The 14,351-nt window shown below is 39.2% G+C and overlaps 1 protein-coding gene across 1 annotated transcript in view; it reads left to right on the forward strand.

The window, feature by feature from the left end:
- Nucleotides 1-395: 395 nt before the first annotated feature.
- The window catches only part of CA2 (carbonic anhydrase II), a gene marked incomplete at its 5' end in the record, with an annotated part of 17,262 nt that continues 3,306 nt past the window's right edge, over nucleotides 396-14,351 (forward strand). Inside the window, 6 exons of the mRNA XM_010282287.1 lie at nucleotides 396-614; nucleotides 10,989-11,107; nucleotides 12,396-12,488; nucleotides 13,243-13,305; nucleotides 13,575-13,584; nucleotides 14,324-14,351. The exon at nucleotides 14,324-14,351 is cut by the window's right edge and continues 157 nt beyond it. Of these exons, the coding sequence (XP_010280589.1) occupies nucleotides 396-614; nucleotides 10,989-11,107; nucleotides 12,396-12,488; nucleotides 13,243-13,305; nucleotides 13,575-13,584; nucleotides 14,324-14,351 (532 nt within the window). The remainder of the gene's footprint in view (nucleotides 615-10,988; nucleotides 11,108-12,395; nucleotides 12,489-13,242; nucleotides 13,306-13,574; nucleotides 13,585-14,323) is intronic.

Here is a 14,351-nt window from a genome sequence, read left to right on the forward strand (position 1 = left end):
TGGTCTTTTTTTTTTTCTTTTAACCTTGAGATGCCACCTGCGCCTGAGCAGCGAGCCAGGCGCGCCGCCCGGTTTGCCTGGAGCATCTCCTGGTTTCCTACTGCCGTTCCTTTACTTCGGTAACGGCGCAAGGAGGAGGGGCGGACCGGGCGCTACTCCAGCAGGACGGGGTAGCCTCTAGAAGGACTCCCCGGTAAAACCCCAGCCTCAGCCTCCGGCGCTCAGGGACTGCCGGGTCCCTGCCTTGGTCCCCAGGTGGGATTTCCCCTCGTCTGAGTTACCAGTACCGGCAGCCCGCACAGGCGGCAGTTGATGAACGGCTGGTGCCAGCGTTCAGTCCTGGAGCGAGGCGTTGTCGTTTACATCCCCCGAGCTTCGTGTCTCGTCCCGCTGAGCTGCTTTACGCTCTCTTGCAGGACCCGCTCACTGGCACGAACACTTCCCCATCGCCAATGGAGAGCGCCAGTCGCCTATTGCCATTAGCAGCAAGTCCAGCAGGTACGACTCCTCCCTGAAGCCTCTCAGCTTCAGTTATGATGCCGGCACGGCTAGAAACATAGTCAACAACGGGCACTCCTTCAACGTGGAATTTGACGATTCTTCTGACAAGTCAGGTGAGACCTCATCTTCGTGCACTGGGGCGGGGGCAGGAGAAACTCCTACAAACATGTCTACTGAGGCCGTAAGGTTTTTTAAATACAACAAAATACCAAAGTGTTTTGGTTTCAGTAAGGTCAGGATTCAGCCCCCCACACGGCTCCTTTAGACGAGAAGGATACGGAGCTCCTGTTAGCAGAAAACTAAGCTGGGCAGTTTTGAGCTGCCCTTCTCTAAACTCCAAAGAAGTGAGTTGCTTTACATGTACTTAATTCAGAAGGGCTTGGGTAAAGCTCAGCTGTGGAGAGGAAAGAAAAAGATAATCGTTTGACAAGAACAATTTTAGGCATAGATCATCGTAAACTACCAACAAAATGGTTAAAAGAAGAGGCAAAATACATCATAGGAAGAAATTGGCCTTAAAATAACAAAGGCTTACAGTTAACAACTCGAAGTAGAAATAGTTTGGAAATAGTTCTGTTGGTTATCAAAATATTATTTCATATTTCTGAAGCCAATATGCTCCCAGGTTAGCACAGAAACAGAGGAATGATTAGAAAATACCTTTGTTCTTCTGCAATTTAAACAAGCATTATCCCTGACATTTCTTGACGCTGGGCTTTCCAGATAAGGGTAATATATCTGACATATTCCTACATGGTTTGCTAGCAGGCAGTCATTCCACAGCGTCTTACTGTTCATCATAATGTATGGTGAAATTAAGCACTGAATCCTGCAAACCTTTTAGTAATCCTTACCAAAAGGAATGGCCACATTGATGGACAGGCAGACTCCAGGCCGCAGTTGCAACAAGGGTTTTGTAGGTTGTCTTTAATTGTACCTTTTCAGATGGCTGAATTTGCAGAAATCATCACCCAGCTACAATGAATGTGCCTCAATTTTTAATTTAGACAGCAAAAACAATCCTGCTGTAAGTCACTGCCTTCTCTAGACAGTGCCTGATTTAACTTGCTTGAGCAAGTGCCCTATTTTTCCTAAGTGTTTTGTTGCCAATGTCATTTAGGGAATGGTGCTGAAAGCAAATGATCCATGCCTATTAAAAATGTGGAGTTTTTGCAGGTAATGTAATATAAAAGTATAACAGACATTCAGCATTGCACTAAGAATTTGACTTTGTATTTTAATTGTTGTCTTTATACTGAACGATATTAAATAGTCAGCTATAAGTGTTCACAGTCATATAAGTACACATAGGTCCATGTATAATTTACATAAAGCAGCCACACTAACATTTATAGGGTTATTAAAAAAAAAAGGGAAAAGGTATTCTGACTTTAGTGTTTATTTTTCTGAAGCACTGAGAAGCTGAAGGAGCTGAGTGCATGTTCATTTTAAGAGTGTAATGAGGAATAAGGTAAATGATTCAGAGTACCAAAAAAGGGATTATGGTTTCACCAGATACATGTGAGTCTGCTCTCACTGTCATCCTGCTCTCACTGAGCCCTAAGGAAACAGGTTCAGGTCCTCACAGGATGACAAAACTATTATGTATTCACTTAGTCTGTGCATAAGCTTGGAAAGACTGTGAAAATTAGGTTGTATTTGGTAACTTGGGAGGAAAAAATGGCAGGAACATACAATAATCTAAAGAAATGTCTGTAGGAAGAATGCCTTTTTATGAAAAAAGTCAGAACCAGAACATCTGTGACAGGGATCCTCTGACAGATACAGAGTGACACAGCTTTCAGAGTGGGAGGATAGGGGATGCAAGTAGAAATATTCTCAGTAGCTCTATTAGTGAATCAGAAACTGGTTATTCTTTAGGAAAAAAAGCATTAAACAGATCTCAATGAGGCCAGGTAAGCGTGGATGCTTCAGTATCACACTTCCTACTGAAAATTACAGTGCATAGAATCTACCTGGCAGCACAATTAATGGCTTCATTTGTATGCAGTTAACTAGGTAACCTACTTTCCTTACACAGAATAGAGCCGTCTGACTTGACTGTGCTTGATTCGCTCCCGTTTCTGAGTTTGAGACTAACTATAATGTGCGTATCAGATTCTCGGTTAGACATCATGCAACAGTCACAAGGAGAAACTGTGTGAAATTATGTGATGTGCTGGTGTGTTTTACAGAAGACAATGGAACAAAATCCTGTAAATACTTCCCACAGGCTATAGCGCGTGCTCCTATGAGCTGTCCCATATGGAGTAATGGATTATCTGTGGCAGTAGGCACAAAATAAAGTAATAAGATCATTGTGTGCAATTACTCATGTCTGGAAGATTATTCACAAAGAAATAGATCCATTCATTTAGAATCTTCAGGCTCATAACTAATGACACTGAAGTAAATTGAACAGCAGTTCTAGGTATTAATGTCCATTTGATTCCTGCTCTTCAGGGAGTTCTCGCAATAAAAAAATACAGGTAGTAATAGTATAATAAAAATAGGTAAGAAAGCTAAAATACATGTTTGGATAATACTCTTGAAAGTAGTTGTTATTTACTTCTTTGATTCAGAAAATATGTATTGTGAATGTTGTTGATCACAACTAGATATCAGAATATTCAAAATATTGTTTTTAAATATTTTCCCCTCAAATAGAAAGCTCCTTCACCCGAATGTATATCTGTTACATTATGTGTGTGCATACAAGAATATGTAGTATAAAGCTTCTGCCCATATCAGTGAAAAATTAAAAATCTAAAAGAAAAAATAGGATTTTTTAAAATCATATTCCATATGATTCCAACATATCTATGTTCTTAAGTATAGTAGGGATGTAAAATAAAAGTTTAACTTTTTAAACAAAGTTAATTATGTGCAATTTATGTGACTAGTGTATCTTCACAGAAAAAAATGCTCTCTTCTGTGGTCTTAGAAGATCTCTTTACTAATAGATGGAGCTTTATAGACATAACTCTTGATTCAGGTTGTAATTATGCCTATGACCTATACAGTTTTCTCTTACAATGATGTTTCAACAGAGAAATGATGTTAAAAGCTTTGTGACAGCTTTAGAACCTGTTTTCCTTGTTAATTTTATTAGATATGGTTAGATATTACTCTTCATAAGCAATTACCCCCAAATCTTCTATTTCAGTTCTTGTAGTACAGCCTTTGAATTTCTTGGGCTATGTGACAGCTGTTCTATTCCAGAATACATTTCTAAAGGCTCAGTCAATTCCCAAAGTGAATCCCCTTCTTATTTCACAGTTGCTAGAAACAGTTTACGGAAAAAATACACAAATCAGCATTGCCATGTTTATGAACACTTTTTTGTTTGCTGAAATTCCGTGATTTTCTCTTAGAAAAAAGAATGCCTTCTGTCTTGTTTGCTTGCAGTCTTTTGGAATGTTTTCTTGGACTTGCATGTAGCAAGTGAACAGTGAACTTCCTCTTCCTTAGTTTCTCTTCTACTTCAGTTCTTGCGGTTGCTTTCTTAATTCTCATGTCCAATGTCTTTTAATAATGGTGAAAGTTCTAGTATTTGTAGACATTAGTCTTTAAAAATTTCCGTAACTTTAAATAAAAGCAAAAATTCATTATGATAAAAGTGTCACTAGGAATAAAACTACAAATTGAGGTTCATCCACTCTTGTATCTGGGGTCCTGACCTTCCATATATCAGTGAAGCAAATGGTGCTGATAACCTTTAAATTATAATAATGCACCTTGTTTTAGGAACTTTATAGCAAAGGAGTGCCTCATTGAGGGTACTTATTTTATCATATTAAACACTTTATGTTATAATCTGCTGTGAGGACAAGTGTATCGTTTACCTAACTTTAAAAGATGGAAGTAAACAGCGACTTCTCAGAGCTGTAAAGCCACAGGAAGTGACTTGCTCAAGAAAACCTCAAGAACCCAAAAGAAGATTTTGTAACATACTTACCATGTGTTCTCTGTGTATGTTACCAGGAAAACTTTTCAGAATTCACCTAAAAGCTGAAATTCAAATGGGAAATTCTCACACCAGTAGGCACTGTATCAGTATTTTCTGATCATGTGTATGGTGAGCTTATAAAAGGAAGAAGTCAATCAGCAATTAATTTATTCCATAACAAGAATGTTAAAATACCATATTTTAGCTGTAGTATCTGACAGAAGCGAATTGCAACTATGGTGTAAGGCTCTAGAGACATTACTAAAAGTATTGGTAATTTCTGCTGGTGGATGGGTCTCTTAATTACTTCCCTTTCCTTCATTGTTGCTGAGCTAGAGGTAATACTGAAATCCAAGATAGAGTCCCAAGTAAATCTGATACTTTTGCAGATATTCAATCGTAGTAGAACTTTAAAATTGTGAGGAGACCGGGGGAAATGAAAATACTGTATTGACCTTGGAACTAACACCCCTTGGGAGACTTTCAATCATTGTAATCAAACACGTTGCCCAATTCTTCCTATAATTGTAAATATTAATGAGGAAGCTTCAACTGTCTTGAATTATGAGTTGCTGTAAACAAACCAAATTATTTTGTTATATTTGTTGTTCAACACCCAGTGCATTAGCACTGCTTCGTTGGCAGTGAGTTACTCTGAAAGTTATGCCACTGTTGCTCTTTTCCTACACTTCTGCCTCAGCAGGTAAACTGAGGAAGAAACACCCAGATCTGCTGTCCTTAAAGCACAGCTTTTAATCCAAGTCACTGCCACTGGGCTATTTTTAGGCTTCCCAGCTCCGAAGATGTAACATTAGCTATGCTAGAATATTGCATGTTATCAGTATACAGTGGTGGGTTGAAGGTCCACGATACAGTATACCCTGAGCCGTGTGCTGACCCTTCTGAATCATAAACCAGGGAACTGATTGCTTACAGTATTCGGAGACCTGCCCGTGTGTGGCAAGTACTTTTGTGCACTGCTTGACTAAAAAGTCAGAGACCCCAGAAGGTGTGTGATTAAGTCATTCCTCTAGTGAACCGGGATCGCCAGAAGCTGCAAAGCCTACGTAAGCCGGTGACTTGAGAATAGGTCTAGTCCTTCCAGGAACTGGAGAGGAAGATGAGACGGCTTGAGATCAGTCCTGCATGTTTCAGGCCTTCATTTCTTTGCAGAGCCTGAAAGTGCCCTTCTTCGCTTACGTCAAGGTTTGGTGATTTTTCTGTTTGTTTTTTTTTTTTTTAACATGCAACTTCTGAGCAGAAATTTGACATGGATTGCATGTTTTAAGAATCATGACACTTCCTTCCCTTCTTCCAAATTCTTCCTCTGGAGGAGCTTTTAGTGGAAAACCAGGAGAAACTGGTCGGTTGTTATCAGCTAGAGCCACTGAGACAAGTTTATTTTTAAGATGTAATGAAGCCGTGTGCCAGATGTCACCATGACTACTCCTCCCAGCCGATATATTTGTTCATTTACTTATAGACGTGGGGGACTGCTGTGTACTTAGACGCAATGCTCACACCTTAAGTTTGTTCATTCTTCATTAGATCTCAACGTGGTATGAGCACCATGTCCAATACACAATTTTCAGTACTATGAGTCGTCACTGAGATTAGTATTATGGCTATTACCATCAGGAATGAAACCAATTGTTACTTTTAAGAGAATTTTAATGCTTCCAACTCAGTTCTTACACACTCACTGTCGGCTCGTATGGTGTGAAACATCAGGATTGAAGACTGATCGGGGACCCAGTACAGCACCTTACGACTCTCAGAGAATCTGCGTTTAAGAGACTACATGAGAAATAAACTCCACTGGTCACAGGGAGTGGGAGGAAAGTTAGGAACCTAAATGACTTCGTATCCTTAAGCAGGTCGGAGTCACTCTGGCTGCTACGCAGGCTGGATGAAATAGTTCAGCTGAGGTGAATCAGAATCACTGACCCGCTGCCGATACACACGTCTGCAGACCTGCTGCGTTTTGGCAGATGTTTCACTCTGGTCTATCTCTGTGAAACATCCTTGTTGCCTTATCAGGCTAACCCTCTAGCAAGGTCAGAGTATTTTTTTTTTTTTCTTATGAGATACCAATTACGTAGTTTTTCTCTTGGTGAAACGCATTACAGATGTTTTCTGCAATTATGATCCCTATAGTCGGATGTCTGCGTGCTGTCTTGCTTTCTTGCTTGTCGTGATACAGCGTCCTAGGAGGAATGTCTGAAAGAGATAACATAAAGAAAGAAACATCTCACAAATTGTGACGCTCTGTATCCCACGTTTCACAGGAGTGACAGCTCACCCTAACTGAACTCTTCAGTCTGTCAGATGGGGAAGCCCATCCTTGCATAAGAGCACAAGGCTAATCCCTGAGCATCCTTGTAAGAGCCTTTTTTGTGCCATTAATAGTGTATGGTGCTCAAGATTTTTTTTCCTCAAGTAATGCTTCATTTACTCTGTCTCCTTAAGGCCCGTTTTCTATCATACAGATGACTGTGTATACACAAAAGCTTACAAAACAGTAACATTAATGTATATACTATGCATATATTTACATACACACGTACCTACAAAGTCATATACATGTGCACATCTACTGTAGGCTGACAGAAAATCATGGCCTGCTTTATGCCAAAGCAATGTGTGTGCAAGAGGGCTGTCCGCAAAGGTAGATGCTTGAAATCTGGTGCTGCTAGTTTTTTGTCTGGTGGAATCTCAATTAGAACTAAATTTCCTAAGTTTGGAGCTCCAGATATCTGTTGTGCTGTAGTGGATCCATTATTTCACCTACTGGAAGGAGCTTTGCTGTCAGTGATTTCCATTTGAAGAATATTTTCTCATTCTGCATTTTCTCAGAGTAACAAACTTTGGAGTAGTATTTTTCTTACCACACTAATTTGTATGACAGGAAGGAATTCATTCTAACTCATAAAGCGATCTTGGTAGTTCAGCTATTTCGATTGTTTCTTTGACAGGTTTATTGCCGTGATGAGATTTATTAGTCTCTTGCTCTGTATAGAGAGAACATACCATAGGAGGTAACTAAATAACAGTAATTCCATAGTATTCCTGCAAAAATTCACAGATGCGGATGCTGCCACTTCCTGAAAAAAAGGCATGAAGTGGCCCATAGTATTTTTTACAAAGCTGCCCTGTTCTATGTGGGAAAGGTAACTACCCAGTGACTTGCCTTTACACAGAATGGTAAAGTGGTGTGGCCTCAGCGAACAGCTGCCCCAGATGCAGCAAAATGCCCTTTGATTTCTGTGTGTTTCCAAATATCCTAAGGAAGTGTAATGGAGACAAACCAAGTTCACCTTCTTTATCCAAGAAGTCCCACAGACATAAATGAAACAGTTCATGTGGTTATTTGACTTTCCAAATTAGCACTGCTAATGCTGATGTTCACCTAATTTAGAAAATGTTATGAGATCATTTAATAGCAGTGCAATATAATTACTGGATGTTACTAACGTATAACTTCTCCAGTAAAGAGTAGAACATTGAGAACAGTTAACATTTCTTAATCCAAGCAAATTTGTCTCACTGTAACATTTCAAATAACTGTCAAATAGAAAAAAAAAATTGCATTTTCAAGCTGTCGCCTGTTGGGCTGTTACACATCTATGGAGACCAGGTTACTGACACTGATTGCGTTGAGTAGGATGAACCTGTAAGAAAAGAATGTGTTTTCCAGGTTGGCTGGTGGTGTCTTCCCTTTGCAACTGAAGCTGTGCTGTATAACAAAAGGGAGCACAGCTTTCCAGGGTGGTGTGTGCTAATACTAATTTCAAAAGGAAGGTTAAAAAAAAAGTTTCAAAAAAAGAAGGGAGCTAATGATGAAATACTCAAATATGGATCAGAATTTCCCCATCCCTCAAAAAAAGGGGATGGAAAGGTTGGACTTTTATTGTCAATGTGGCCTGAATTGATACTCATGTTACATGGGACAGAGAAGTTTTAGGTATGAATGTTGCTCTGATTCTCGATGAACTTTTACTTTGCAAAAGCAGGTGGTGTTTATTCATGCTTAAAAAAAACTTGTGCTGGAAAAAATGAGGCTCTGACATTTCTACTTTGCCTTTTGAGTTTAATTTTAAATTTTACTTGTTTGGAAAGTCTGAGAAGTATTAAAAAATAACTGCTTAATGTAGGCTAGAATAAGAAGGGCTGTTCTGTAATTAAGCCTGCTGAATTTGTATTCATTTACACTAATCTAATTATTACTTTCTTTGAATGCTCTGCTGTGAGTCAAAATAAACTAGTGCTGGATTTGAGAACCACAGAATGAGAAAAGTAAGCAAAAACTGCAAAGAAATTTTTCTGCATCTTTTGAGTTTTACGAGACTATAGCAAACTGTGTAGAGAAATAATACTGCAAATGGATTTAAGAAGATTGCATGGTTCTGCTTTTCAGCATGCTTTCCATTGATTAATAATGGCAGATTAACCTGTGCTGCGCTAGTGCTTTCTGAGGTTGAGGAATGATGGAACCTCAGTCCATTTGTACCTGCAACGAGCAAGTCCATTAGCCAAAGGAACTGAAACGGAAACATTGCAACTCCCATGGCATCATTTTTAAATAAAACATGATATTGTGTGGATTAAATGATTTTGCATCTGTGAAGACATAGCAACCAATTACTTCATTTTCAAAAGGAACTAATGCACATTCACAGTCGCCATTCTGAAAAAAAAATTCTGGTTTTTAGTCCTGTGCTTGAAACTGTTACGCTTCTTGGCAACTAGCATATGCAGAAACATAAAGGTAGAATAAGATATATTCCTATTGCATTACTTTCAGTAGCCATTCTTCTTTGTATCGCATAGCTCGGCAATAGGTAGGGCAAGTCTTGGTCTGCTGGCTGTTCAGTGTTGGCTACGGTATCGGAAATTACAAAAACTACAGTAGAACATATATTCACATTTTCCAAATAGAAATACATGTTGGGAGACTTCTAAATATATTTACCAAAGCAGGAGCCCCAGGCAAATGCTAAATTTGTCCACTGAAACCAAATTTTGCATGTGTAAGGCACACCAGTGGAAAATAATGTGTTTTATATAAATCTTGTATTTAATTTCCATGTATTCCAGTATTTTAGTCAAATGCTTCTCACCCCATTGCCAAGTATCCATGGCTGTTGTTCTCTGTGCTTACATATGATCAGAATTATTCAAACCTGAACAGGCAGTGACCTTTTCCTATCTGCATTTGATGTATATTTTCACACATGCACGAATTGTGATAATGTCGAGACTCATTGCGGACTGAGAGGAAAGCATCTTTACTCCACGGAACCATTTTGTTTGTGGCACCTACACAGAGCACACTTACCTGTAATATCTAATGTCAACGCTCTTCTGTCACTTTATTGTACGTATATATACGTATGCGTATATATAGAGGGAAATTGATCTCTAAGATATATAACACTTCAAATTAGATTTAAAAATATTTTTTATTTTTAAATATTAACATCTTAAATATTTAATCGTGAATTGAGATGCTTAGCAAAAAAACCCCAACCAAACCACAAACCAGTGTGAAACCTTGCTCTAATAACTTATATAAATTGCTCTATTTAACAGAACTATTTGTTATTGTTCTGTGCTTTATGCTGCACTGGAGGAGACATTGTCTGTGCCTTGAGCATTTTGCAGTAATAGGGCTTGATCCTGCAGATCATAATGGTGATTGGTCACAGTTTAAGTACAAGGTTAAAAACTAACAAGCAGAATGAGGGAGCTCAGGGGAACTCGTATAATTGAAAGTGTGGCTGGGCACTCCACTTAGAGCAGTCACATCGCAGCAGTAATGTCAGGTAGTGGAGAGCATAACTAAACACCTCATTTCCAATCTATATTTTTAAAAAAAAATCTACCTCTGCCGACATTGCCATTCTCACCACCATTTTTAAAAACTCATTCTGAGGAGTAAAGGATGAGAGGGACAAGAGATTTGAATTCACATCTCTGCAATGACTTGCACTGTGCCTAGTGCTTCATCTTGCTGCAACCCATGGCTAACAGGTGTTTAGGTTTAATTTGGAACCAAAAGCATTTTACTCAATCCAATCCACCACGGGATTTGCAGGATTAAGGCCTAAATAGATAAAGTGTCTAAAATGAAGGGACTAAGTACCTGAGTAAGTGAAAGATGATTTGCTCTTCAAGTGTACTTTCACAGCATAACTCTACATGGGCCTCTTACAAAGGCCATTCTTGGCCTTTTTTTATTTATTTGGTGACAGAAAAGTTATATCCTTAGCTCTCCCCTTGTCACCTGTAATATTAACATGCCTGTCAAATTGCTGATGAGACACCCACTGCAAAGTCACTTATGGTTTTACAGGTTTATTACTGATTTTGGCATATTGCAGCAGTGTACCGTTGAGGATGATCTGGAGTAGCATGGCAGCATGCAGAGCAATGAACTGTAATTCACTTGGAAGACTCGAGATGGATGTTCCGGTGTGAAGTGAGACTCGATAGCAAAGGTTATTGGAGATGCTAATGGAGGCTTTTTGCTTTGCAGTGCTGCAAGGAGGAGCGCTGGATGGAGTCTACAGGCTGGCACAGTTTCACATTCACTGGGGATCCTGTGAGGGCCAAGGGTCTGAGCACACTGTGGATGGTATGAAGTACGATGCAGAGGTAGGATATGCTTTACCTTCTCCAGTCTTTTGTGTGTAATGATTTTTTTTTTTTTTAATTAATTTTCCACCATGGTAGCAGCTTCTCTATAAATCTTCATAAGGCAAGAGATTGTGGGGGTTACCAATAGAAGATACAGGTATAATGCCATCCCAGGACCTAATCCCTGCAATAGTGGAGATTAGAATTGGAGGATTCTTGTAATATTTTTTTTTCACCTACTTCACATCAAAGAGACTACAGAAGCAGAAAAAAACCACATTAATTATCCATGTTTTTTTCTCCTGCTTTCTTGATGACTCATGAAAATTATGAAGAAATAGAGTCGTAGCACCTCTGTACATGCTGTACACCCCTTTTCCTGACTTCAATTTTTAACATCAGAGACATTTAGATAAACAACAGAATAATTTGGGGCCAGACCCTTTCATCTTTCAGTAACAAAGCAAAGGGAGCTGTAAAGAGGGCAGGTAGCAAAGTGAGACCTTGCAGGCACTATTTGTAGTATCCTTAAGACTCCAGATGTCCCGTGGATCACTTAAGACTCTGTATTACAATCCCATTACAGAAATGGAGTGACTTTAGTGCCTCACATCCCACCTTTTCTTGTCCCTTATTTAGAAATTTGCCTCCGGATGCTGTGACAGACTTTAACCCATTCATAAATGCACATTGACTGAACAAACCTGTGATTTGCATTGACGGATAAAAGAAATGACCCCACAAATTCATTGGCGCTGCTGCTTTTTCCATGAGATAAAGTAGCTTTTGTCTTATCCAGGAAACTTGCCATTGCCTTACATCTGTTCACAGTACCATAATTACTTGCTCAACTCATTTGCAGGTGAGATCTGTAGTTAATGGCTCTTCTTCCTGACACTGGACAATCATGTCTTCTAGTGTTGGTAAGAACTCCAGGATACATAGCATTAAAATACTATATCAAAATTCTGCAGGCTGCATGCAGGAAAAACTCATGTTGAAGGTAACAGGAGTTTCACCAGATTAAAAGCAGAATGATACAACCACAGTTTGCATTTAAAGCTCATCTGGGAATAAGAGTGAGAAGCAAAATTAAATGCAAGAGAGAAATCTCTTTGCATAAATGAAACTTGAAAGTAGATGAATGATTCAACAAATTCTTAACTGTACACAAAAGTTTTTAAATCTCATCAGTAAAACACCATCTGCTCTTAATACTTAATAAATTATTTCCCTGCATCTTCATTTGCAAAATATTGTGGATGGAATAGCATCTTCATAGCGCTCCTTGTTTTCTTGCTCCTAGCTCCATATTGTTCACTGGAATGTAAAATATGGTAAATTTGCTGAAGCTGTGAAGCATCCTGATGGTTTAGCTGTGGTAGGCATCTTCATGAAGGTTAGTTAAACTTTTTCTTTTGTATTATTTGGATGAGTCCAGTATGCTCATTGTGTTGCAGGGGGACCTAAGAGCCTAAAACATAGAATAAAGCAGCATTATGTTATACTGCATAAACTCATAGCAAATTAGATGGTACTCCAAATTCTTGGCTTTCCCAAGATAAAAATCATACACCAGCAATGGAGTATGTTGCCATTACTGTGGTGGCCCTATAGCAGCATACATCACAACGGTGACACTACCATAACTCTTACTAGTGAAAGGTGATGTACGTAACTGACAAAGTTATGTGTGTATGAATCTGCAGTAGGACCAGCCTAAATGACAACCGTTTTCCTTTTCCTGTCATTGCTAAATGTCCAGAGCATTTTGTCTTAGTTGAATTGTCTTCATAGTTAGTTGGAGAAGGTGATTGTGCCCCAGCAGTGTGCACTCTGTCCCGCACTCATGGTATTTTATTAGGAGGGTGACTTCTATGAAAAAAAGAACAGCTCAAGTCCAAAAATAAATCCACACACAGTAAATGAAAATAACTTTATTCTGTCCAGTGTCCTTGGCTGACCCATTTGTGCCGACTGTCAACTGGCAAGATTTTACGGAGACAGTTCCAGTCGCTTTTGCTGTAATACTGCTGTTACGTAATGAAATGGTGCTGGGAAAATGTATTATAAAATGTTTCCTTGAGAGCTGTAACAGAAAACTAAAGGTATCATGAGAATGCATGGCTGTTTTCTTATGGTTTGTATTACAGGTAGGAAATGCCAGGCCTGAAATACAGAAAGTTGTGGATGCTCTGAACTCCATTCAAACCAAGGTAATATTTGTTGTCTGTGTTGAATGACACCAATAATAACTGTGCTGTGTTGTCTTCTTCAGAAAGTGGATTTTTTTACTTCTTCCCAATCTGCTGCATGTATGAAAGTAAAACAAACCTTCCTGCCATCTGCACTGATGCTCCTGTAATCCTAAATGCAAAAGAGATTCAAATTAAGTTGTGGTAGAGGGCAGGGAATACTACAAACGATGATAATTTTGTATCTCTGACTACATTTCTCTGTTATTTATCTGCATTTAAACCTGTAGGGTAGGATTGGTCTTCCTAATCTAAACTACTCTTCTAGGTGCCCTTTCTAGTCAGTGGTGACAGATGCAAAAGGCAATTCCCCTCATCTCTGCATCTGTGGGATAAATTTCCTTCCTCCAAGAGGGCATGCATCTTTTGGCTATTTCTAGAGAGAGTCCAGATAAGAATGTTGATCAGGAAATACAGCTCTTGGGAGAAAAAGCCTTCCTGTATTTTACATACTGTGTGAAGCGTGTGTGTGATCTTAATGAACTGAGTAATGAGAAACTAAAAGGACTTACTGGGTAATTAGGTACCTTCATAGTGGGTAAAGGCCTGTGCCAATGAGAAATGTGGACAGGAAAGGTAAAGAATGAGACTACGCTCTCCTTTGTCATCAGGCTCCCTTTGAGGTAAATGAATGTTGCCATTTACTGCAACGGAATCTCCCAACAGATCTCCCAGGTTCTATATTTCCAGTACAATCAGTGTACATGGCGTCTGAAATCTCATTGTTCCTTTAAAGCAGGGCCAAATCATATCTCTAGGAGCAAAGAACATGAATTCAACGTTTGAAATGAGAAACGATGTCTTGAAAGTCTTATAAGAAATCTGTTGCTGAAAGTCTTTAATCCCAAAAGTACTATGGGAGGCACTCAACACTTCATGCCAAACACCACTTCTGCCTTTCTCCAAACATGGAACTCCCCGTAGGAGATTTTACTACTGCACGCCCAGCATGTGTGTGTGGTCTCTCCCCTGATGTTAGCCCAACCTACTGTCTTTATTGTAGGGAA

Source organism: Phaethon lepturus, unplaced genomic scaffold (assembly GCF_000687285.1).
Source record: "Phaethon lepturus isolate BGI_N335 unplaced genomic scaffold, ASM68728v1 scaffold4152, whole genome shotgun sequence".
Classification (NCBI taxonomy): Eukaryota; Metazoa; Chordata; class Aves; order Phaethontiformes; family Phaethontidae; genus Phaethon; species Phaethon lepturus.